The sequence below is a fragment of the Tachyglossus aculeatus genome, chromosome 1 (genome assembly GCF_015852505.1).
Source record: "Tachyglossus aculeatus isolate mTacAcu1 chromosome 1, mTacAcu1.pri, whole genome shotgun sequence".
In the NCBI taxonomy this organism is placed as follows: domain Eukaryota; kingdom Metazoa; phylum Chordata; class Mammalia; order Monotremata; family Tachyglossidae; genus Tachyglossus; species Tachyglossus aculeatus.
In genome coordinates this window covers 119,353,190-119,376,978 of record NC_052066.1, presented here as the reverse complement: position 1 = coordinate 119,376,978, position 23,789 = coordinate 119,353,190, and the positions used below count along the sequence as shown (strand labels likewise).

The window sequence follows — 23,789 nt, the reverse complement described above, 5'->3', positions numbered from 1 at the left end:
AGACAGTCAAAAAGACAGTTATAATAATAATAATGATGGTATTTGCTAAGTGCTTACTATGTGCAAAGCACTGTTCTAAGCACTGGGGAGGTTAAAACTAGTACTTCCCAAGCGCTCAATTTGTATTTCCCAAGAGCTTAGTACAGTGCTCTGCACACAGTAAGCGCTCAATAAATATGATTGAATGAATGAATGAATACAAGGTGATCAGGTTGTCCCACGGGGGGCTCACAATTTTAATCCTCATTTTCCAGATGAGGTAGCAGAGGCACAGAGAAGTGAAGTGACTTGCCGAAAGTCACATGGCTGACAGTTGGTGGAGCCGGGATTTGAACCCATGACCTCTGACTCCAAAGCCCGGGCTCTTTCCACTGAGCCACGCTGCTTCTCCTAAAAAAGAAGTTATAAAAGAGCGTGCTGTTCCTACATACAGCAATGCACAACTTCTCTCTCCCTTTTAGGCTGTGAGGTCTATATGGGACTGTGTCATCTGATTATTGTGTATCTACCCCAGTGTTCAGTACAGTGCTTGGCACGTAGAAGCAGCATGGCCTAGTGGATAGAGCATGGGTCTGGAAGTTGGAAGGATGTGAGTTCTAATCCTGACTCTGTGACTTGTATGCTGTGTGACTTCGGGCAAATCACAACTTCTCTGTGCTTCAGTTACCTCACCTGTAACTGGGACGAAGACAGTGAGCTCCATGTGGGACATGGACCGTGCCCAACCAGCTTGTGTTGTATCTACTTCAGCCCCTAGTACAGTGCCTGGCACATACTAAGCACTTCACAAATACCATAAGAAAAAAAGGGCACAGCCAATACCACAATTATTATGGAGCGGCACAATACAAATCATTCTCTTTAGTTCCTATAACAAATGGAATGAACTGAACCATGGGGCGGAACAGCTGTGGGTACTATTTGAGCCGCCAGTCAGTGAAACCTACTTAAAGCCAACATCCAGTGCTCACGAAAAAGTTTTTCATTGCTTAAAATATTAAAATGTAGAGATTGCCACACATGCATATCTAGAGGGCTTTGTGGTGAAATGAAAATTGAGTACGTCTACTACGCACACTTACTAAGTGAAGCACCATGGCTTAGTGGACAGGGCACAGGCCTGATAATCAGAAGGACCTGGGTTCTAATCCAGATCTGCCACTTTTCATTCATTCATTCATTCAGTCGTATGGAATTGTATGAGCGCTTACTGTGTGCAGAGCACTGTACTAAGTGCTTGGGAAGTACAAGTTGGCAACATGTAGAGACGGTCCCTACCCAACAGCGGGCTCACAGTGCCACTTGTCTGCTGTGTGACCTTGGTCACGTCACTTCACTTTTCTGTGCCTCAGTTATCTGTAACACGGGGATTTAAGAATGTGAGCCCCATGTGGGAAAGGGACTGTGTCCAACCTTATTAACTTGTATCTACCCCATTGGTTAGAACATAGTGAGTGCTTAACAAGTACCATAATTAATTTTTATCATACTTCCACTGGATGAATATGGGTGGCTGAGCCTCATGGCCTGGCCTTAACAAATCTAAAGCATGAAATGACCGAGGGCCATAGAAAGTCAAACAGGCATTCTGGTTGGGAGGGGAGGGAGAGGAGGCGAACTGCAACTACAAGCAGGCAACAAACAGCCTGGGCCAGGACCAGAGTTGGGACAAGGGGCCACACTCCTCCCGGATCAGGCCTGAGTGGGCGGAGACACCCACACCCACACTGCCACCACCCACCATGGCTGATGTGAACCCCAACCAAGCTTTCTGTCTTCACTATATGTACACAGCATTCCTAGAAAAATGATCCACGCAGCAGAATAAAGTATACACTGGAGAGGAGGCAAGGAGGCTGGCGAGGAGGCAGATGTAGTAATAGAGGTGGGATACGATAAGTGCTTGGATCGGCATGGTAGCAGTTTGGATGGAGAGGAAAGGGCGGATTTTATCCATATTGTGAAGATAAAACAGAGAGGATTTAGTGATAGACTGAATAAGTAGATTGAGAGTGATGAGTCAAGGACAATGCCAAGGTTACGGACTTCTGAGATTAGGAGGATGGTGGCACTGTACAGTTCTAAAACAACGGACTGGGGAGAGGTGGTCCACTTTCTCCAAGCATCACTATTAACAATCAAGTTTTTTTTTAGCAGTTCAATTTAACCCCCCCCCCCCAAAAGATACCCAAACCATACAAAATCCAGAAAAAAGTGAATACTGCGCATTGCATCACCATGTCATGTAAGAGTACAAACATCAAGAGCTTCCAAGGTATATAACAGTTCAACCAAGTTTCATGTCTTTGCTATATACAGCACACCTAGAAATTCTGAGTTACTAGCTACCTTCTGGTACTAGAAAGTCCCAAATTGCTGACAAGAAATAACCCCTCCTCTTTTTATAATGCCTATCTCTGGTGCTGATGTTGCTGCTTTCCTAGCAGGACCTGGGGAACAAAGACAACTAAAACCTAGGGAAGGAGGTGAAAGTGTTGACCACCATCTAATTCCCCTAGGACAAAGAAAGGAGAAGCTAAAGTACCGTGGATTCTTAGAAATTCTGAGCCTTAAAGCTGAGTTCATGTTTTTTATGGACTTTGTTAAGGACTATGTGCTAAGCACTGTACCACGTTCTGGGATAGATACAAGCCATGAGAAACAGCATGGCTCAATGGAAAAAGCAAGCGCTTTGGAGTCAGAGGTCATGGGTTCAAATCCCAGCTCTGTCACTTGTCAGCTGTGTGACTTTGGGCAAGTCACTTCACTTCTCTGGGCCTCAGTTCCCTCATCTGTAAAATGGGGATTAAGACTGGGAGCCCCCGTGGGACAACCAGATCACTTTGTAACCTCCCCAGTGCTTAGAACAATGCTTTGCACATAGTAAGTGCTCAATACATGCATTATTATTATTATTATTATTATACAAGCTAATCAGGTTGGACACAGTCCCTTTACAACATAGTGCTCACAGTCTTAATCCCCATTTTACAGATGAGGTAACTAAGGCACACAGAAGTGATTTGCCTACTGTCACACAGCAGACAAGAGGTAGAGCCAGAATTAGAACCCAGATCCTTCTGACTCCCAGGCTTGTGCTCCTTCGACTAGGTCACACTGCTTCCCTAATTTATGTACATAGCCTCATATAACCTTTTTTTTTTGCAATAATTTGTACTGGTTACTCTTATTTGTGTGACTCATAATTCTAGAGGTTAAATCTAGGGGATCAACAGACCACTGTCTAATTCGGTTTAGAACAAGTACGATAATATGGAAGCGAAGCAAAATTACATGACTCTGGCAACTTAAGTTAATAAGGAATAAAGCCAAAAATATGCTTGAGGGGAAAAAGAAAACCAACCTAAGGTTGAAATAGAAAGGCAACAATCATAATGTGGACAAAACCATGAAGAATGATTTTCTAAGCGAAGTAAACAAAGTAACAGTTCCGAATTATCAGGAGGAAAAGGACAACTAAAATGTAGGTTAGAGACAGTGGACATTAGTGGATTTGAATGGAGGCCTAAGAAACAGAAAAAATAATTTTATTAGCAATTCAAAAAAATTACAAAAATTGCAAGTCGGTTATTCATATAAACATAATATGGGTATGTCTTACAACTCGAAAGCAAGGATGTCAAATTATGACCTGGGTCTGCACATGGCGGGGCCCAGTACAGTCTGAAAGAGCAGAGAAGCTCAACATAAGGGAGTATGGTTCAGTTCAATCATATTTACTGAGCGCTTACTGTGTGCAAAACACTGTACTAAGCACTTGGGACCGAATAATATAACCATAAACAGGCAGCGTGGCTCAGTGGAAAGAGTGCAGGCTTTGGAGTCAGAGGTCACGGGTTTAAATTCCGGCTCCGCCAATTGTCAGCTGTGTGACTTTGGGCAAGTCACTTCACTTCTCTGGGCCTCAGTTCCCTCATCTGTAAAATGGGGATTAAGACTGTGAGCCCCCCGTGGGACAACCAGATCACTTTGTAACCTCCCCAGAGCTTAGAACAGTGCTTTGCACATAGTAAGCTCTTAATAAATGCCATCATTATTATTACTATTCTCCGCCTCAAAGAGCTCAGTCATAATGTGACTCTGAGCTCATAAGAGCTCAGCTCATAATGTGGGAGACACACATTATGACATAAGGTGGCTGAGGTGTCCCCTCCCTGCCATTTACTGTTTTATTTAATCAAAGTAGGATGTAAACTCAAGGCAACAATCACAAATCTACTAAATTCTGTTTTCTCCCTAGTGCTCAGTACAGTGCTCCGCACCCAGGAGGCGTTCAAAGAGTACTTCTGACGGATTGACTGTCCTGGGATGGAGGGGTGAATGCTGTTGTTCTTCAGGGTTCACACACTGGAAAACGAAGAGAGCAGTAGCAGCATTGTTGGCCTTCCGGCCGCTCTTTGGCGGATGTCAGGAGGAGGGGCCCCTCTCCATCTAGCCACTGTTATTGCCTGCCCCTGCCATCTCTGTCCAGGAGGAAACATCTGTGTGGGTGTGTTGGGGTCAGCTATCTCATGCCTGCGTCTCATCCTGCCTGACTCCCTCTCAACTATCTTCTCTGTTTTACTTTCCCTTTCCTGATCTCTCCCCCTCCTAATCGTGGACCACCGATCCCACCTCCATGGGGGCCTGCCACATTAACACTACTGCTATAAGAAAATAAAAACAGTTCTATTCTCCAAGCTAAGTTCACTGCTTTATTTAATGATAAAGTGGTGGGTTGTTTGTTTTTTTACAAATAATTCACAGTTTTTTAAAAAATGCACCCTGAGGGATAACTGCTTATGTTGTGCACTTACTAAATTGAGTAGGCCATGGGCTTTCTTTATAATTTTTCAACTTTGATCTCCTTTCTCACACTACGTAGGGCAAATCTTTGAACGTTTAATGAGTTTTACCTACGAAAAACTATCATTGACAAGACTTATTTGCTTTATAAAGATGAGGCTAAAAACACATTTAATGAAGTAACTAGGCACTCCAAAACTGTAACCATATTTGTTACTTCAAACCTCAGAAATCTTATAAAAATACCTGGTGACAACCTATAGTCTTATCAAATGAAAAATGCAAAAATAAAGAAATCAGATACATTGATGATCTAACCAAATCTCATCTGAATCCAGTAAAAAAAGAAAGGTTTCATGATACAGTAGAAAACGGGAAGTGACTCCAAGTAGTTCGTATCAAATATGATACAATTACTTCGGAACAAAAAGAAAACACTACAATTAAAAGCAACAGAAATATGTCTTCCTGTTTTTTTTAAAAAAAGCAATTAAAACTTCTAATTCTTTTCTGTAGTATAGAAAAGGAAAAACTCTATAGCTACTATTTTCTTCAATGAATAGGGAATTTGGGGGGAGTTTCTTAACTTATGAAGCTACATTATTTTAAGTGACAACAGGGTGCATGTGAGTAGAACTTTTGCTTACTACACATTAAGCTGTAACAAAAATATTAGTTGAAGAAAAATGCATTCCACTGAAAGATATGTAAATCTACAGACCGTGAAATGAAAGCTAGCTTGCTAGGGATTCACTGGATTTTTAAAATAAAATCCCTCTTGGACACCAAACATAAATTTTTGAAGCAACTTGGTTAGCCATTCTCTGCTGAGGATTTCATAATTTTAAAATCTAATATAAAGCTAACTCAGAATTATAGTTGAATCTCTCTCTCTAAGTTGCATTATTAGATCTACATTTTAGAGAACACAATTCTACCAAGATGTGGAATTCCTTTAACTCAATGCTCTGAATGAGAAAATGTCAGAGTGAATTATTTACAAATACAATTGTGTGAGTAAAGCTAAACAAGTAATGTAGAAAAATTATGTTAAGAAATTAAACCAAGAATGCACGAACCTATAAAATCCAGAGAGACAAATACTTTAATGTGTCTAATCTTCAACTATAAAATGCATTTTGAGGATTTTGGATTTTTTTTTTCCACTTTTACATTAAAGAGTCACCCCAGGGATTTTACAGGTAGCTTGTGGTGATTAGTTTTATCAACATGCAATGCTGGATGGGAAGCCGATCCCTATTACTTACTGTTGCTATGATAAATGGTACAGAAAAATCAGTGAAGAATGATTCGAAGGGCAGGGCCAGAACTAAAAAAAATTAGTAATAAAAATGAAAAGTAAATGTGGTGTTAAAAATGTAATGGTAGTGCTGGATTTTTCTGTAAGGGTAGCAAAAGAACTGTTTAATCAATGAACATGAAAACAGATTACTACAATTAAGAATGAAAGCATGGCTTGTGAAAATGAAAGGGAGAGATAAGGGTTTTTATGCTTAAATGCTAACATTTACTGTCATACAGCTGAACTGAAAACTTCTCTTCAGATTTGTTTTTTATGGCTAGAATGGGAACTGCCTTTGACACCATCAAGACTGCATATAGTAAGGTGTAAACCGAATAAACTGATGTTCTGACTCAATGAACAAAATGGCTTCCTGAAATGAAGATAACTTCCTAACCAGTCATACTTGCCTTTCAGTTGAAGCCTAATATTTACTTTTAAAAAATTCCATATCTACTAACTCTCCCAATACGTAGCAAGAATGTAACAGGATGTGACATAACACAAATTAAGTCCAGCAGAAGGAAATTTTCCAACGTAAAATGCTCTCTAGGAGAGACACAGACTTCAACAGTGAAAGAAATGACAGTTCTTCTGAATCTTGAAAAACTGTCAATGTAAGTTTTTAAAAAACCCTCTAATTTGAAGCAGGTAAATCCAAATAAAGTCAATACCAAAAATGCTTAGTTTTACAATGTACTACAAACAAGTGCTCTGCAGATATCCAACTCCCTAAACCTCTCTATACCTTGCTTTGATTATGTAACTATATTGATGATTATAGATAATATTTTCAAAAACCTGAAGGATCCAAAATATAATGAAGCAAAAGCTGCCCCTAAAGAGCATTCAAAGACACATATCAGTGATACAAATTACTTTAAAATTTAGTTTCAAAAATAACAAAATTGTCAGGATTCATAACATGTTCTTTTTGGGAATAGATTCTTAATTGTAAAAAAGGAATTTCTAATAAGCTTAGCTAACTCGGTGTTCTTAAATCATTCTCTGAAAATTTTATATTCAAAACTGTCCCTTGAGAAACCAAAACTCAAAGGAAAACTGTCTAAAATATTGTTGCAATACGACATGTCCCCCAACCACTGCCTTAAAGACCTCGGTGTAGTCTTTTTATGAGTTACCTTGGTTTGTTTGGAGGAAGCTGTCGACTTGGCCGTCTGATAGACTGGTTTGGCTGTACCTTCATGGAAGTTCTAGGAGATGATCGAGCAAAAGGGTCTGGTGCTGGAGGTTTTTTGGGTATCTTTTTCACCAACCGACTAACCCACTTCTGCTGCTCTTCTGTAGAATTGGCTAATAGTAGTAGATTCTTCGCCGTTGAAATATCATAATATACTAAGATTAATATAGGAAAATGAAACCCAATTAGCATAAGCAAACATGCTTAATTGAACACATACAATTGCACAAGGGGGACAACAAAATCATCACATTGTATATATATTTGTACAGATTTATTACTCTGTTTTACTTGCACATATTTACTATTCTATTTTGTTAATGATGTGCATTTAGCTTTAATTCTCTTTGTTCTGACGACTTTGACACCTGTCTACATGTTTTGTTTTGTTGCCTGTCTCCCCCTTCTAGACTATGAGCCTGTTGATGGGTAGGGACCATCTCGATATGTTGCCAACTTGTACTTCCCAAGTGCCTAGTTCAGTGCTCTGCACACAGTAAGTGCTCAATAAATATGATTGAATGAATGAATCAAATTGTGTATATAATCTCTATAAAACTCAACTGTGTCCTGTAATTAATGGGTGAATGTGAACATACTGAATATTTTTACCTTTGCAAGGTGCTATAATCTCCTCCTTCTTATCCATGTGATCTTTATGACATTTGATATGGCAGCGACGGCATTCTAGAGCAGGAGGAGGTTTAAACATGTGCCAGAGCGGCTTCATACAAGCCTCACAGTTAGTTGGAAAATGATACAGAGTGGGTATAAATTCGTGTCCTTTGTGGCAAATACAGTTTGACTTCTCGCCCACTGGTTCCACAGGAAATTCTTGCTCCTTCTTGCTTTCCCCTTCATTAGCATATAATATCTAGAAGTGCCAAAAGAGACCTAATTAGGTAGACTTTTTCAAACATACCGTATCTACTTAATTAAAAGCAGCCAGAATTTTTCTACAACAAGCAAGACTCTATCAGTAAAGTTCTGGAATTGAAAAGAAAAACATATCTAGGTCATTTTTATAAAGGGTCAAAATGAGAAATGTTACTAGCTGAATGTTATTTTTATGGAAAGAAGCTGGAAAGGGTCCAGAGAAGAGCCGCAGAAATGAATAAAAAAATGAAACATTAGAGTCCAAATAGGAAAGGTTAAATGAATCCTTTAGCGTGAGAAGACAAGACTAAGAGTGCCTTAACTGTCTTTGACTATATGTAGAGATTTTTATGGGGAGGATGCTGACCAGTTCTTAATATTCCCTGAGCACGTAACAAGAGGAAATGGACTTTAAAGTGGGGAAAAAATACTGGAAGAGACAACAAAAAGACTCTGGGCAGTTTTATTCCCAGGAGATTTTTATAGAAAGAATAGATGCTCATACTGTCAGAATGGTTTTAATCATTTAGCTGCCTACTGGAGGGAGACAATATGATTCTAGGATTATTGACATCTGGCCCAATTCAAATATTCAAAAACTGAAGGAAGCCGTAAACATTAGCATCATCCTCTTCCTCCTATTAGTGTATTTTGCAGGCCCTTATGTTCTCCCTCTAAATTTAGCCTCTTACCTCTTGCCTTTGGGACATTTCACTACCCATTAACACAAAGTGAACAGAGAGGTTGTGACACAAATTCTTTATACCCATTGATACCTAAGACAAAGCAGCATGGCCTAATGGAAAAAGCAGGGGCCTGGAGTCAGAGGACTTGGGTTCTAATCCCAGCTCTACTTCCCTGCTGTGTGAACTTGGGCAAGTCACTTTGCTTTTCTGGGCCTCAGTTTCCTCATCTGTGAAATGGGGATTCAATACCTCTTCTTCATCATACTTAGATTGTGAGCCATATGTGGGCTAGGGATTGGGCTTGATCTGATTATCTTCTATCTAACCCAGCACTTGGTTCAGTGCTTGGCACATAGTAAGCATTTAATAAGTACCACTGTTTTTGTTATAAAGGTCGTACATATAGAATATTGCATTCAAAATATATAAAATAATCTTTGTGGAATGTGCATTTAACTGAGATTTGACTGTAGATGTGGCCTCTGTTGGGCAGACAAATTCTGAACAGATAGATGGCTAATTAAAAAAGGTACGGGTGGAAAAATACTTAAGAGGATAGTGGGACAGAAGTCAAACAGGGATTGATGAAGGGGAAGGCAAGTGGTCTTGGGGCTACAGAAGGATAATGTAGAAACCTCTGAAAGATGAGCAGTAACATGACCACAGAAGTAGGCTATGAAGATTATTTTTATAATGACATTTGGAGCTTCTGAGGAGAAGCTGAGGTGGGAGCCAAGAAAGCCAGAAACAGTTTTGGGGTATTTTTGTTATTTCTTTTTTTAATAAACACCACATTAGACTGTAAACTATTTGAGGGAAGGGATTATGGCTCTTCCCTCTACTGTACACTGTCAAGGCCTTAGTACAGGCTCTGTACCAATACGTGGTCAATAAACACTCCTGACTGACTGATCACCCATAAGCAGACTGGTAGTACAAAAGAAATGAGCAGATTCAAAAGAGTTTGATGAACGGGTAAGAAGTTTGGGGTTGAAGAGAAAGCAGGAAAAATCACAAGCCTGAAAACACTAGAGCAACGGTAAATGCTTCAAAAATGCAAATAAAAAACTGGGAGAGTGATTGGCATATCATGGAGCATCAAATTACTTCATTCTTACCTGGAATATCCTTGGAATCTCTTTGGAATCTGCTCTATATACATCTGTCTGTGTGACTGGACGGACATGGAACAATTTGCTGAAAAAGGCAACAGTTTTAATTAAGGAATAGTGCAGTTCAAATAAGTAAAAACAATTTCTGCTTTTATAAATCAGGGATAGATTAGATTAATCTGATATTTTAAGTCATAAAAATATATTAAGAACATACTCTCAAACATATAAATTGTTTAACCTCCATCTGTGGCTTTTAGAAACTCCCCAAACAAAATTCTCAACATTCTTTTACTCTTTGCTCATCAGTTTAGTTTCAAAACACAACACATAAACTGATTAATGGCTGTTTCATTTGGTTTGCACCCTTTAATCTGTATAGCAAACTCCTCCAAAATGTCACAGAAAACGAAACAATGCCTGCATTTTCCAGTGTGCAATATTCTATTTTTCATGACTCCTTAAGAGTCCTTTTATTAACCAATTACTGGTATATATTTTCATCAACAGCCATAAAAATAGTTTTAAGAAAGTCTAACACAATCTGCTTATCTAAAAAGTCACAATGGTGACTACTCCCATCCATAATATTTACCAAACATATAATTGAAAATACTTACTCTATATCTAATACCATATAAGGATTAGATTGTTCTTTATCTTGTTCACTGTCATAGAAAAGAATCTTCTTACTGCTTACGATCACATACTGTTAAAAAACACAAATTCAAATATTGAAGTCCATGTTATTACAAACAGTTACAGTTGCTTTCCTTGCACTATAAATACGTTTTCAGGGCAATATAATTCAGCATCAATAAACACAATAAAGAGGAAATAACAACAAGTCTTTGGGAGATGAGAGTACAGTGAAAGATTCTATGACTATATGCAATATTATGTTTTGATTTAGAAATATTTTTATAGTTTTAATTCACTCATTCATTCAATCATATTTATTGAGCATTTACTGTGTGCGGAGCACTGTACTAGGTGCTTGGGAGAGTACAATACAAGAATGAACAGATACATTCCCTGCCCACAACGAGCTTACAGTCTAGAGTGATTAAGATGCCTGGAACTATGATTTTGACTGAAATCAACTGGAACTCTTATGAGGTAGTAAGGAATTTCGTGAAATGAGTCCAGCTTCTAGTGGCTGTGACCACGAAACCAAAACTACTCTACCAGAGGCTGCAGACTGAATTATGCTAAGCTTCTTCCTCTAATGCTAACCTTCTCACTGTACCTCGATCCTGTCTACCTCGCCACCGACCTTTCGCCCACATCCTACCTCTGGCCTGGAAGACCCTCCCTCCTCGTAACAGACAGGTAACTGCTCTCTCTTCCTTCAAAGCCTTACTGAAGGCACAGCTCCTTCAAGAAGTCTTTTCTGACTAAGCCCTTCTCTCCTCTTCTCTCACTCCCTTCTGTGCCACTCTTACTTGCTCCTTCATTCATATTCCCTCCCATCCGTACTGAACATATGTATATATCTATAATTTATTTATTTATTTAAATTAATGTCTGCCTCCCCCTCTAGACTGTGACCTTGTTGTGGGCAGGGAACGTATCTGTTATATTGTAATCAATCAATCAATCATATTTATTGAGCGCTTACTATGTGCGGAGCACTGTACTAAGCGCTTGGGAAGTACAAATTGGCAACATATAGAGACAGTCCCTACCCAACAGTGGGCTCGCAGTCTAAAAGGGGGAGACAGAGAACAAAACCAAACATACTAACAAAATAAAATAAATAGAATAGATATGTACACGTAAAATAAATAGAGTAATAAATATGTACAAACATATATACATATATACAGGTGCTGTGGGGAAGGGAAGGAGGTAAGATGGGGGGGATGGAGAGGGGGATGAGGGGGAGAGGAAGGAAGGGGCTCAGTCTGGGAAGGCCTCTTGGAGGAGGTGAGCTCTCAGCAGGGCCTTGAAGGGAGGAAGAGAGCTAGCTTGGCGGATGGACAGAGGGAGGGCATTCCAGGCCCGGGGGATGACGTGGGCCGGGGGTCGATGGCGGGACAGGCGAGAACGAGGTACGGTGAGGAGATTAGCGGCGGAGGAGCGGAGGGTGCGGGCTGGGCTGTAGAAGGAGAGAAGGGAGGTGAGGTAGGAGGGGGCGAGGTGATGGACAGCCTTGAAGCCCAGGGTGAGGAGTTTCTGCCTGATGCGCAGATTGATTGGTAGCCACTGGAGATTTTTGAGGAGGGGAGTAATATGCCCAGAGCGTTTCTGGACAAAGATAATCCGGGCAGCAGCATGAAGTATGGATTGAAGTGGAGAGAGACACGAGGATGGGAGATCAGAGAGAAGGCTGATGCAGTAGTCCAGACGGGATAGGATGAGAGCTTGAATGAGCAGGGTAGCGGTATGGATGGAGAGGAAAGGGCGGATCTTGGCAATGTATTGTACTCTCCCAAGCGCTTTGAACAGTGCTTTGCATACACTAAGCACTCCATAAATACAAGTGCATGAATGAATGAGCCAAGAATAGAGGACAGCTAACTACCAAGTCAAGAACACTGCTGTTCTGTGGTCAAGTGGTTATATGTCTCCCGAAACAATCATTACACGTTTATGTAATAGGAACCTGTCAAAATGATGGCATCTCCGGTCTAGAACGATGGATTAGCCTCAGTCCTGAAACTTCAGGACTCAGAACTTGCACAGAGAAAATGATAATAGTGACAGTACTCACATTCTTTTCTCCGTTCACCATGTTTCCACTAGAGTACAGAGTTCAGTGAGGAAATAGGCACACAGGGAAGCAACACCTATCAAAATGCATGCACAGGTTCTAACATGCAGTACCCATTTCCAGTCACACTGACATTACCATAATGCCACTGCTGAGCTGTAGCATAGTTGATATCAGCTGTGGTCTTTGCTGCCTTCACTAGCCAGCTATTTTTTAGGATTCTTGCTGGACTTAGTCAACTTACAGAATGCCACCGGTGGTTCTTTGGCCAGAAACTTAACAGATAGCCTAGCCCCAACAGGCAAAACCTTAACTAGAACTTTGATCCCCTGATTAGTTGTACATATCTATTCTGTTTATTTTATTTTGTTAGTATGTTTGGTTTTGTTCTCCGTCTCCCCCCTTTAGACTGTGAGCCCACTGTTGGGTAGGGACTGTATATGTTGCCAACTTGTACTTCCCAAGCGCTTAGTACAGTGCTCTGCACACAGTAAGCGCTCAATAAATATGATTGATTGATTGATTGATTCCCAGAACCTTGGTCTTTTCAATGGCCCACCACCAGGGCTTTACCGACAAAACAGGGTAACAGTATAGCAACAAATTAAAGCCATGAAGGAAAAAGGCCAAAGGGATGCTTCTGCTGAACTACTGATATTTAATTCAAGCCAATTGATTTATCATTTATAATGAAAAACAATGCTTTAAAAACCTGCATGGGAAAATCAAAATATTATATGTTGGTTTTTAATATTTCAAACCAGGATAGTTCAGCCTAAGTTTAAAATATGTTGGTTTATCAAGTAGACAGTTTGTTCAAGTTTTCCTTGAGTTGAATTAAGGTCAGTTACAAGAATGTTGCTTTTCTATTATCTGGAAAAAATTCAGCGCTTAGAACAGTGCTTTGCACATAGTAAGTGCTTAATAAATGCTATTATGATTATTATTATTATTATTATTATCATCATCATCATCTAAATGCTATGAAGAAGTCAGTCCCAAAGACATTACAATCCTGCAGAAAAGACTAATTGAATTCTAACAACATACTGGATTATAACAAGCGAGTTTAATTTATCAAAGAGGGTTTTCTTACCTTTTTAACCCATCCAAACTTTTTAGTGTTATTTCGTACAGGTAATGAAAGCCATCCCTCTAATCTTGATTCTACAATTAACACAAAGAAAGTCAGCAATATAGGAAATAATTTTCTGAAACCATCATGCAGTTATATTTTAGTATATTTTGGTCTATCATTATTAAGAATACACTTAAAATTATCTTTACAAAATGTACACCAGCTGATTATGAAGGCTCTACCTGCAGTGAACACCCAATTGTATACTATTGTAGTGCAAAAAAATTAAAAGCACTCTGTTAGCATTGATAATCTCTATTTTCTGTGATATTTTACTCTGGCAAAAATCCTATTTATTTCATTTGAGGATATCATATTTTTGCGGCTCTATTATGAAACAAACCAAAGAGCAGTTTACGACTCATCCTGTGATTCTGCCTGGGAGATGACTGCAAAATATGGTCAAATAGAGAAATACCTCATTATGGGGACCATACAAAACTCTCCTCCAGAAAAAACTCATGTTTTAACAAAAGATGCTAGTTTGTGAGAAAATAATTTTAACATTAAATGATTGCATTACAATGTAATTCAGTTCTTTATAAAAATTATTCAAATCAAGAAAAAAATTGAATTGAGGCACTTAAAACAAATTATCCAAATTTTTTTTAAAATTTATACACTTAATAAAGCCTCATTTCAAGAAAAAACATATTTTTACCAAGTCTCATCTGTCTGGAATGGTTTAAACGTGACCCTACCTGAAGGACTTGATAATCTCTTGAGGTTCCTTACAGCCCTATTATTCTAAAATTTGTCATTGTTGCGTCATGTGTTTCTTGTACAGCAGTGGGCTTAGAAATAAATGAACAACGATGAGGAGTCAAACTTGGCCTTACTTTTAGAACACCACCCTGACTACAACACTGCACCTATTTTGACTCCAGTGAATTCCCCACTGGGCACACGCAAGTTTCTCTCAGTTACAATGTTCTGTGCTAAACTGTCAACATTCTCTACGATGTAAAAATAGCAGTGCTAAATCAATCAACCCTGACATGTCAAAAAACTCCATTATATTGTACTCTCACACGAGCTTGTTACTCTCCCCAGAGCTTGGTACAGTGCTCTGCTCACAGTAGATGCTCAAAAAATATGATTAAATGACTTGCCCAAGGTCACCCAGCATACATACAAGTGGCAGAACCAGGATTAAAACTCAAGTAAGTTCTCTCACTCCCAGACCCGTGCTCTTTATAAATCACTTTCAGTTACCAAAATTCCATGAAAATTATTTGATCTAAATAACTTTCACACTTAGTGAACCCAAGGGGTGAGGATGGGAAGAGGGAGCAGGATTCACTTTCTTGGCTGGAAGAAACCAGGTGAAAAAAAAAACAACAAAACTCCAAAGCACCAAGTCATGAAAGCAAACCCACCACCACCATAGGGGTTTCCTCTCTTCAAGATAACTAACTTGCAATTCAACTTGATGGTCATGACACTAGGTTTTGTTATTCTGATATCCTGACATGGGCGACATTTCTCAAAAAGGTAGGTCAGTTCACCAGAGAAGAAATCTTGTCAAGCACAAATTCTATTTCCTCATGTCAAGACAAAATTTGAAGTTCTGTTGTTGCAATAGGCTACTGGCTAAAAGGAAATTTGTGGCAATAAACATAGTAGCACTCTTATCTGGTTATTAGTACGTGCTCCTGCTTGAACAAAACTCATCTAGAGTCACCTCATCATCTTAGTGCCTTGAGTGCCACTACAAGTTATTACGTATCGGTGCTTTGAGGAATAACTAATACAAAAAACTGCCTTTTTAGTGTATATAAGTACACACAGAAATCCTCTGAAACACCACACATAAACCCTTCTATTTTTTCCTACATTCTGGCAAGTGTTAATAGAGATAAAGCAAGCAAGCAAAATGGCCAAAAAGCAAAATCATTCTAGATAAAAGTTGAGTTCACGTAAGTTCAAGTTGCAGAATATTTTCACGTTCACACGAACTTTGTACTTCTAGCTCAATTTTACTACATCTCCAATTACAATTAATGATTTTTTTAAATGGCTAAGCATCAAAAATCATCCATTTGTAAAACAAAACATCTGACTGCCATGGCAATGCAGGCTTCCTAAAAGAGTGAGCTTGCATGAGTAGTTCTGTTTTTAAAAATCACAAAATAATTCTTTCCACGTGCATGCAGCTAGTTAGTGAAAAGAGTAGGAAGTTATTAGTATCATGGAAACACTGCACAAGTCCCGAAGTTAGGAAGATAAGGAGAGCATTTTTGAAATGGTTTTCAGGATGTCACCTGCACTATCAGATTCCGAAGAAATGGGTGCACAAGACAAGAATTCTTCCTCTGAGTCAGAATCAGAGTCGAGAAGCATGTGAGAACCAGAAGGCTTAGTGGCAATATTGAGAGAGGTGGAAGAACGCTGGTAGGTGAAAGACATGGACTCCATAGTATGTGACTGAGTGATATGAACTAAAGATCCGATGCAAAAGGAGGGAAGAGTGCAGAAAGAGAAATTAACAGAAAAATCAGACAGAGGAAAGTCAAAGTAAAGTTAGTTCCTACATTTGTCATACAGTGGACTACTAAAAACAAAAATGAAAGGCAACACTGGGATCGGGTGAAGCCAAATTAGATTTACCGATCGCCAATTAAGGCTAGCCCACCAAGGTCACCAGTTTCCTCAGATAAGTTAAAAAAAAGTATTCTGCAGTGAATTCTGGAAATGGCTCAGTCAAAGGATTTGAAAGTGATGAATTTTAGGATTTCATTTCTGCTGCCAAAGCCCTCTTACTGAGGTGGTTCAAAGCCCTGAACATAGACGTACCTGGGAAGCCGTCATCCGCCTCTGCCTCTCCTGGCCCACTGCCAATGCTGGAGCTATCCAGCCCAATGTGTATGGTCTGAAGCTGGGAGCGCAGCTGCTCGATGTCACTGTCCTTGCTGTCCAGGGTCATCTGCAACTCGATCCGGATCTGGCTCTCCTCGGCTATTTGCTATAAAAAGGAAATGTTGCATGTGAAGATCTGCTGTTGTGGAACAGACAGAATTTACTTATGTTCTTTTTAAGCCCAATTCTCCAAGGGTAGCTTCAGCAACAGGTGAAAAGGTAAATACTACTCATGGGACAGTGAAGAGAGAGACAAGTTACTCTCTGAGAAAACAGAAGCCAAAATGTTATTTCATTCAGCATGTTGGGAGCAAACTTTTCCACAGAGAAATACTGAAAATGAACAATCTACTTCCCAAAATCAATGGCTAAGAAAAAGATCATCCATTTAATTTCTGCAAAAGGGTCCTTACGGCCTGCATTTCATTCATCTCCTTCTGATATTTGATCATCATCTGAGTTAACTTTTCACGTTCAGATTTAAGTTCCATGTGCAGCTTTCTATTCTCCTTCTCTTTCCTCCTCACATCAGTGTCAGCACCCCGTTTGACAGGATCCTTCCGATTCATGATCTCAGCCAATTTATTCACAGCCTTAAAAATGACAAAAATAAATATACATCATGTTGAGTTTTTCTGCAACCCATCCCTAAGGGGACCCTACTCCAAACACCCCCACCCCAGTCAAATAACAGCATTCTTCAGCCATTTGAAGTACTATGTGTTTATCTTTACTCCCACTGCCCTGCACTCCTAGCCTACGTCCTGCTAAATTCTCATCTTTTCAAATTTGAAACCCACTGAGGAGAACACTGTCTGAAGGTTAGTTCTCACCACTTCCCCAAAATTGCATGGGGCAGAGGATTGAGGGGAACAACAGAGACAGGGATGAGAAAATGACTTTGGAATCTTTCTTAACCATTATCTTAGCTTCACTGTGTTACACAATACGTGTACATGATATAACCAACTTTTCAAAATCAAAAACTTTAGTGCATGGAGCCTGCACTGAAGTTTGTGTTTTGAAAAGTTGGCTTCAGAGTGCCCACTCGGACAGTGGAGGAAGAGGCCTTTATGTTCCCTGTTTGGAAGGGGTTTAGCACACCACCAATGCTCTTCTAAAGAAGGAACATAAAATATGCTCCAGAAGGGTGGGCAGAGTTGTAGCTGAGAAAACTGGATAGATACCTACGGCAGCTACTGGTGCAGCTAATTCAGCTGTAACAAATCTGTAAATGGAGAAGGCACTAGGGTGGCTAGCCTAAACCACTCTATTTTTTTAAGGCATTTGTCAAGTGCTTATTATGTGTCGAAAACTCTTCTAAATACTGGGAAAGGTACATGTTAATTAGGTTGCACACAGTCCCTGTATGGGATGAGGCTCACAGTCTAAGTAGCAGGGAGAAGAGGCTATTGAATCCCCATTTTAACGTTGAAGAAACTGAGGCACAGAAGCGAAGTGACTTGCCTGAGGCCTCACAGCAAGCAATTGGCAGAAATGGGATTAGAACCTAAATCCTCTAACTCCCAGGGCCAGATTCTTTCCACTATGCCACGCTGCTTCCCTATTTCTGACCCTGCTGTCCCAAAGAGATCATTGATATTCATTCATTCATTCACTCAATCGCATTTATTGAGCGCTTACTGTGTGCAGAGCACTGTACTAAGTGCTTGAGCACTGTACTAAGTGCTTCACACTACCTGACAAATCAATAATTCACACAAATGAGAAAGATGAATTTCAGTTGGGAGTCTGTCAAGTTTGCAATGGAAACATTTACCCACGGTGAGCACATAATCTGTACATCAAAATTAACATCTGCGACTTTGACCAGGCCCCCACAAAGAGCTACAAAGAAGGGCCTAGATATAACCTACCTGTGTTTTCAGTGTTCTTTCAGTTAGCAGTTGTCTCTCATATTGAGCCTTAATAATGGATACACTTGTTTCTTCATCTTTCATCCTTGAAATTTCTGTAACATAAAAATGCATCTATAAAAGCTGCTTAGGGCAAAGACAGCTTAAAGAATAAGGTACATATTAACACAAAGATTTTAAGTGATTACATACGTTCCTGGACTTCTTTCACTTTGTTATTCAATTCTTCTTTCTCATTTGCCAGATTAGCCACATCACTAGTTAGTGTTCTATTGGCTTCTTCAAGCTACAAAAATTTGAAAATCAATAAAAAGGAGAATACTGATTAACACCACAGGATTATTTTTAGACTGCTGCCAAAATCACACCTTGTCTTCCTGTAAGCTCTTACTGTGTGCAGAGCACTATTCTAATCACTCTATTGTTGCTTTTGACTACCTTATCAGAGAAATAGCAAGTGGCTCATAGTACCTGAGATGCTTAGCATCTACTTTCTTCCTCTTACTTCATGCAAAGATTGTTATCTCATTCCTTCAGGCAAGGCTCAAGTGCTACTCCCTTTCAAATCACACTGCAAAACTTACTGTCCCTTGATGTCTTTGGGTGTCCACTGATAACTATTACTTTTTTGCTTGATTTCTTTCAACTATCCGATCTTTTGAAAACTGGACAGAGGCTGTCTTCTCTATATCATTACTGACCACTGTCTTCTCAAAGTATCTCAGATCCCTCAAGTCTTGAATCTGTGTTCCTAGCTCTTATATGTCAAATTTACCTGTCCAGCCCTGACTTGCTTTCCTCCTGCTTTCAGGACATAACTATTTGGATGTGACCCAATGACACCTCAAACTTTAACATGTCCAAAATGGAACTCATCTTCCCACCCACAACCTGTCCTCCCTGTCTTTCCCATTACTGTAGAGAACATCACCCTGTTTCACAAACCCATAACGTTGGCATTATCCTCGAATCACTGCTTTCTTTCAACTGGCACATTCAATCTGCCGGTTCTACCTTCGCAACCATTGCTAAAACCCACCTTCTCTTTTCTATCCTAACTGCTACTATGCTGATCTATGCACTTATATCTTCCCTTCATTACTACATCAGCCTCCTCACAGACTTTCCCTTCCTCCAGACTCTCTCTACTCCAGTCCTTACTGGATTAGTTTTCTAAAGAAAAATGTTCAGCTCATAACTACCTCCCCACTACTCAAAAACCTCTAACAGTTGACCATCCACCTCCACATTAAACGGAAACTCTTTACTATTGGTTTTAAATCACTCGACTAGCTCACCCCCTCCTTTTCACCTCACTGATTTCCTGCTACAACCCAGCCCACACACTGTGCTCCTCTAATGCCAATCTACTGTAGAGAAGAAGCGTGGCTCAGTGGAAAGAGCCCGGGCTTTGGAGTCAGAGGTCATGGGTTCAAATCCCGGCTCTGCCAATTGTCAGCTGTGTGACTTTGGGCAAGTCACTTGACTTCTCTGTGCCTCAGTTCCTCCTCTGTAAAATGGGGATTAAGACTGTGAGCCCCCCATGGGACAACCTGATCACCCTGTATCTTCCCCAGTGCTTAGAACAGTGCTTTGCACATAGTAAGCGCTTAATAAATGCCACCATTATTATTATTATTATTATCTTGTCTATCTCACCAATGACACCCTGGTCTCATTCTCCCTCTGGCCTAGAATTCCTTTCCCTTTCATATCCAACAAACCACCATTCTCCCCACCTTCCAAACCTTATTAAAATCTCATCTCCTCCAAGAGGCCTTCCCTGACTAAGCCCTCCTTATTTCCCCTACTCCTTCTCCCTTTTGCATTACCTAAGCACTTGGATCTATACGCTTTAGGTATTTGATAATCCCTTTAACCTCATCCCCACAGCTCTTAGATACATATCCATAATTTATTTTAATGTCTGCCTCCCCCCTCTAGACTGTAAGCTCCTGGTGAGCAGGGAACATGTCTACCAACTCTGCTGTATTGTACTCTCAAATGCTTAGTAATGTGCTCTGCACACAGTAAGTGCTTAATAAACTACTGACTGATTGATTCACTCTTCTTTCTGCTCACAGATTTTAATCTATACCTCCAGGAGCTCCCTTCTTTCCCATCCTTCTCATCTCAATTTTTTCCTGTCTCCAGGGCATCTCCTCTTGGACTTCCCATTAATACCTCAAGCTTAGTATCTCCAAACAATCTCTCTAGCTCCATATGCTAAACTGAATACGTTTATACTTGCTGTTGAATATTTGTTTCCTCCACTGAAGTGTTCACTCAAGACAGTGATTTTCTTATACATCTCCTGAAAATAGCCTCAGGTTCTTAATGGAAGACACAAAATGAAACTGCTACTAAACAAATACAGCCAACACATTTAGGATGTAGGCAGTGCTAGGTGAATAAATATCAGTAATACACAAATATTCTTGAAAAGCGGGCCCTAAAATGAATATTTGATAACAAAAGATTTCAAGAGTACTTTAAACAAATACTACTGCTGGTTTGATCAGGCTTGTAGAACTTTTCTGAGTATTAATAATAGAAAGCCTACATTGCCAAAAACAGCTTCACATCAGTTGTTTTTTTAAATAAAATAGCCATTGCCCTCATATTGATTTCAGTAAGAAATGCCAAGATAGGAAGTCTTTTTGGTTTAATCACAATAGGGCCATAGGCAGATTGGATCGCTAATCACTCTACTCTGTATCCTGAAAAATGTCTACTAAATTTTCCTTTCCTCGTTCCCTTCAGTTCAAAGTTGAATCAGTTTTTTTGAATGGTATTTGTTAAGCACTTATTTTAGGAAGAAACAAGCTAATCAGGTTGGACACAGTCCATGTCCCACGTTGGGTTCACAATCTTTAATACCCATTTTACAGATGAGGAAACTGATGCAGAGAAGTGACCTGCCCAGGGACACAGAGCAGATAAGTGGGGGAGTAAGGATTAGAACCCAGGCCCTCCAACTCCCAGGCCCATATTCATGCCCACACTGCTTCCCTACCTTGTTACCCATTATTGTCTTAACCGCCCCCTCTCCCTCTTGCACACAGCATCACTATAAAGGAGGCAGAGTTGCCTTAAAGGCCAGACGCAAACCCAGGAAAGACATACAAATTATCAGTATTCCTAGTTTTTATTATCAACGCCATGTCTCCTATTTGAGCCCTTAACTTTTACTTTAAGTTGCTCTTCCTGAAGTTTTGACTGACCCTTGCTGGGAAGCCACTCATAACGTGAGTTCTGTGTCTCATCATCAATCGTATTTATTGAGCAACTTGACACTGAGCCACTGGAGCTCAGGGCCACCGAGACCCTTCCCACTTGATTACAAATATAACAGTAGGGTAGAATGGAGGTGCTTAAAGCTTTCAAATGCTCTTGAAGTTGCAATCCTAGTCTTTCATAAAGCAAACACACAGGAGCTACACAAATTGTGAACTCCCCAAACACAAAAAATTCAGGTTTATTATCAAGTGAGCTTGAGGCAAGGGCTCTGAAACCCACCGTTCCTAAAAATAATAACAATAATAATGATAACAACAACAACAACAATTGAGGTATTTGTTAAGCACCTACTATGTGCCAAGCACTATGCTAAGTGCTGGGGCAGATAAAAGTTAAGCAGGTCCCACCTAGGGCTCACAGTCTAAGCAGGAGGGAGAACAGGCACTGAATCTCCATTTTGCAGATGAGGGAACTGAGGCACGGGGAAGTGAAGTGACTTGTCCAAGGTCACACAGCAGCTATGTGGAGGAGCTGGGATTAGAACCCAATAAGAAACAGAGTGCCTAGTGGATACAGCACAGGCCTGGGAGGGACCTGGGTTCTAATTCTGGGTCCACCACTTGTCTGCTGTGTGACCTACCACAAGTCATTTAACTTCTCTGGAACTCAGACAGCTCACCTGCAAAATGGTGACTAGGACTAAGGGCCCCATGTAGGACAAGAACTGTGTCCAATCTAATGATCTTATACCTACCCCAGTACTTAGTACAGCAGGTGACATAAAGTAAGCGCTTTATTACCATTTAAAACAAAAAATGAGTCTTCTTACTCCCAGGCCCCTAGGTTCCTCTAGGCCAACATGGAGAAGCAGCGTGGCTTAGTCAATGGAGCACAGCCTGGGAGTCAGAAGGTCATGGGTTCTAATCCCAGCTCCACCACACGTCTGCTGTGTGACCTGGGCACGACATTTCAGTTCTCTGTGCTTTGGTTACCTCAACTGTAAAATGGATTAAGAGTGTGAGCCCTATGTGGGACAGGGATGGTTTCCAACCTAACTTGAATTTACCCCATAGCTTAGAACAGTGCTTGGCACACAGTAAGTGCTTAAAAAGTACCATAATTATTTTATTATTATTCTTATCCAAGGGCTGTGTGACCTGGAGCTCTCAGGCTCCTAAGGAATCCCTCTCCAAGAACTGTTTTCTCACATAATGTTCTTAAACACTGTTCCTGTGTTTCTTAATAGCTTCCCCATTTAAAACTTTTCCTTTTTCAAACTGAGCAGAATAGTTTTATTTTCTCCAGAGCTTACCCCAGTAAGAGCTAAATGTAGAAAGTTATTCATAATAATAATATTTATTTTATATTAACTACATTCCACGCTCTGTATTAAGTACTGGGGGACAATCAGGTCAGACAGTCCCTGTCCCATATGAGGTTTACAGTCTTAGTAGGAGGGAGAGCCTTTTACTGGCACAATCATCACCATCACTAAACCCTTATACTCTGTACAGCCGCTAAAACCTTTGGGCCCCAGTACAGTTCTGCCTTTAGCTAGCACTACCTTATTCTTGCCTTAGAACCATACTTCACACTTGTATGGCAACAAAATTCATTAAAAAGCAACTCAATTACTAGCTTATAAAATTGTCCAAATTTTTTTTTCCTTACAGATCCTATGGTGGCATCTTTCTCAGTAAGCTCCTGTTTGTGTCTTGCCATCATCTCTTTGATCTCCAGCTCTTTCATGATCTTCTCCTTTTCCAAATCGGAATACTGTTCTTCAGCAATGGAACGAGCCAGCTGCTCTGAATCGGCTTTGGTCAGGGTGATCTCAAGCTGTGCAGCCAAGGAATCCCTAGAATTCAGAGACAAAGATATATTCAAGAGGAAATGCCCTATACAAACTAGCACTTCTGTGCCTTAATTTTGTCTACTTCTGCTTTTCTACCTGATTTTGTAAACAGAAAATAAT

At 40.0% G+C, this 23,789-nt stretch overlaps 1 protein-coding gene across 1 annotated transcript in view; it reads right to left on the bottom strand.

The window, feature by feature from the left end:
• Window positions 1-23,789, bottom strand: part of ROCK2 (Rho associated coiled-coil containing protein kinase 2) — a 158,090-nt gene that overhangs the window by 5,405 nt on the left and 128,896 nt on the right. The window contains exons 23-32 of the mRNA XM_038751763.1: window positions 23,486-23,672; window positions 18,767-18,860; window positions 18,575-18,669; window positions 17,111-17,290; window positions 16,635-16,803; window positions 13,797-13,867; window positions 10,605-10,693; window positions 9,991-10,069; window positions 7,923-8,184; window positions 7,252-7,465 (exon numbers count right to left, since the gene is read on the bottom strand). Coding sequence (XP_038607691.1) covers window positions 7,252-7,465; window positions 7,923-8,184; window positions 9,991-10,069; window positions 10,605-10,693; window positions 13,797-13,867; window positions 16,635-16,803; window positions 17,111-17,290; window positions 18,575-18,669; window positions 18,767-18,860; window positions 23,486-23,672 — 1,440 coding nt within the window. The remainder of the gene's footprint in view (window positions 1-7,251; window positions 7,466-7,922; window positions 8,185-9,990; window positions 10,070-10,604; window positions 10,694-13,796; window positions 13,868-16,634; window positions 16,804-17,110; window positions 17,291-18,574; window positions 18,670-18,766; window positions 18,861-23,485; window positions 23,673-23,789) is intronic.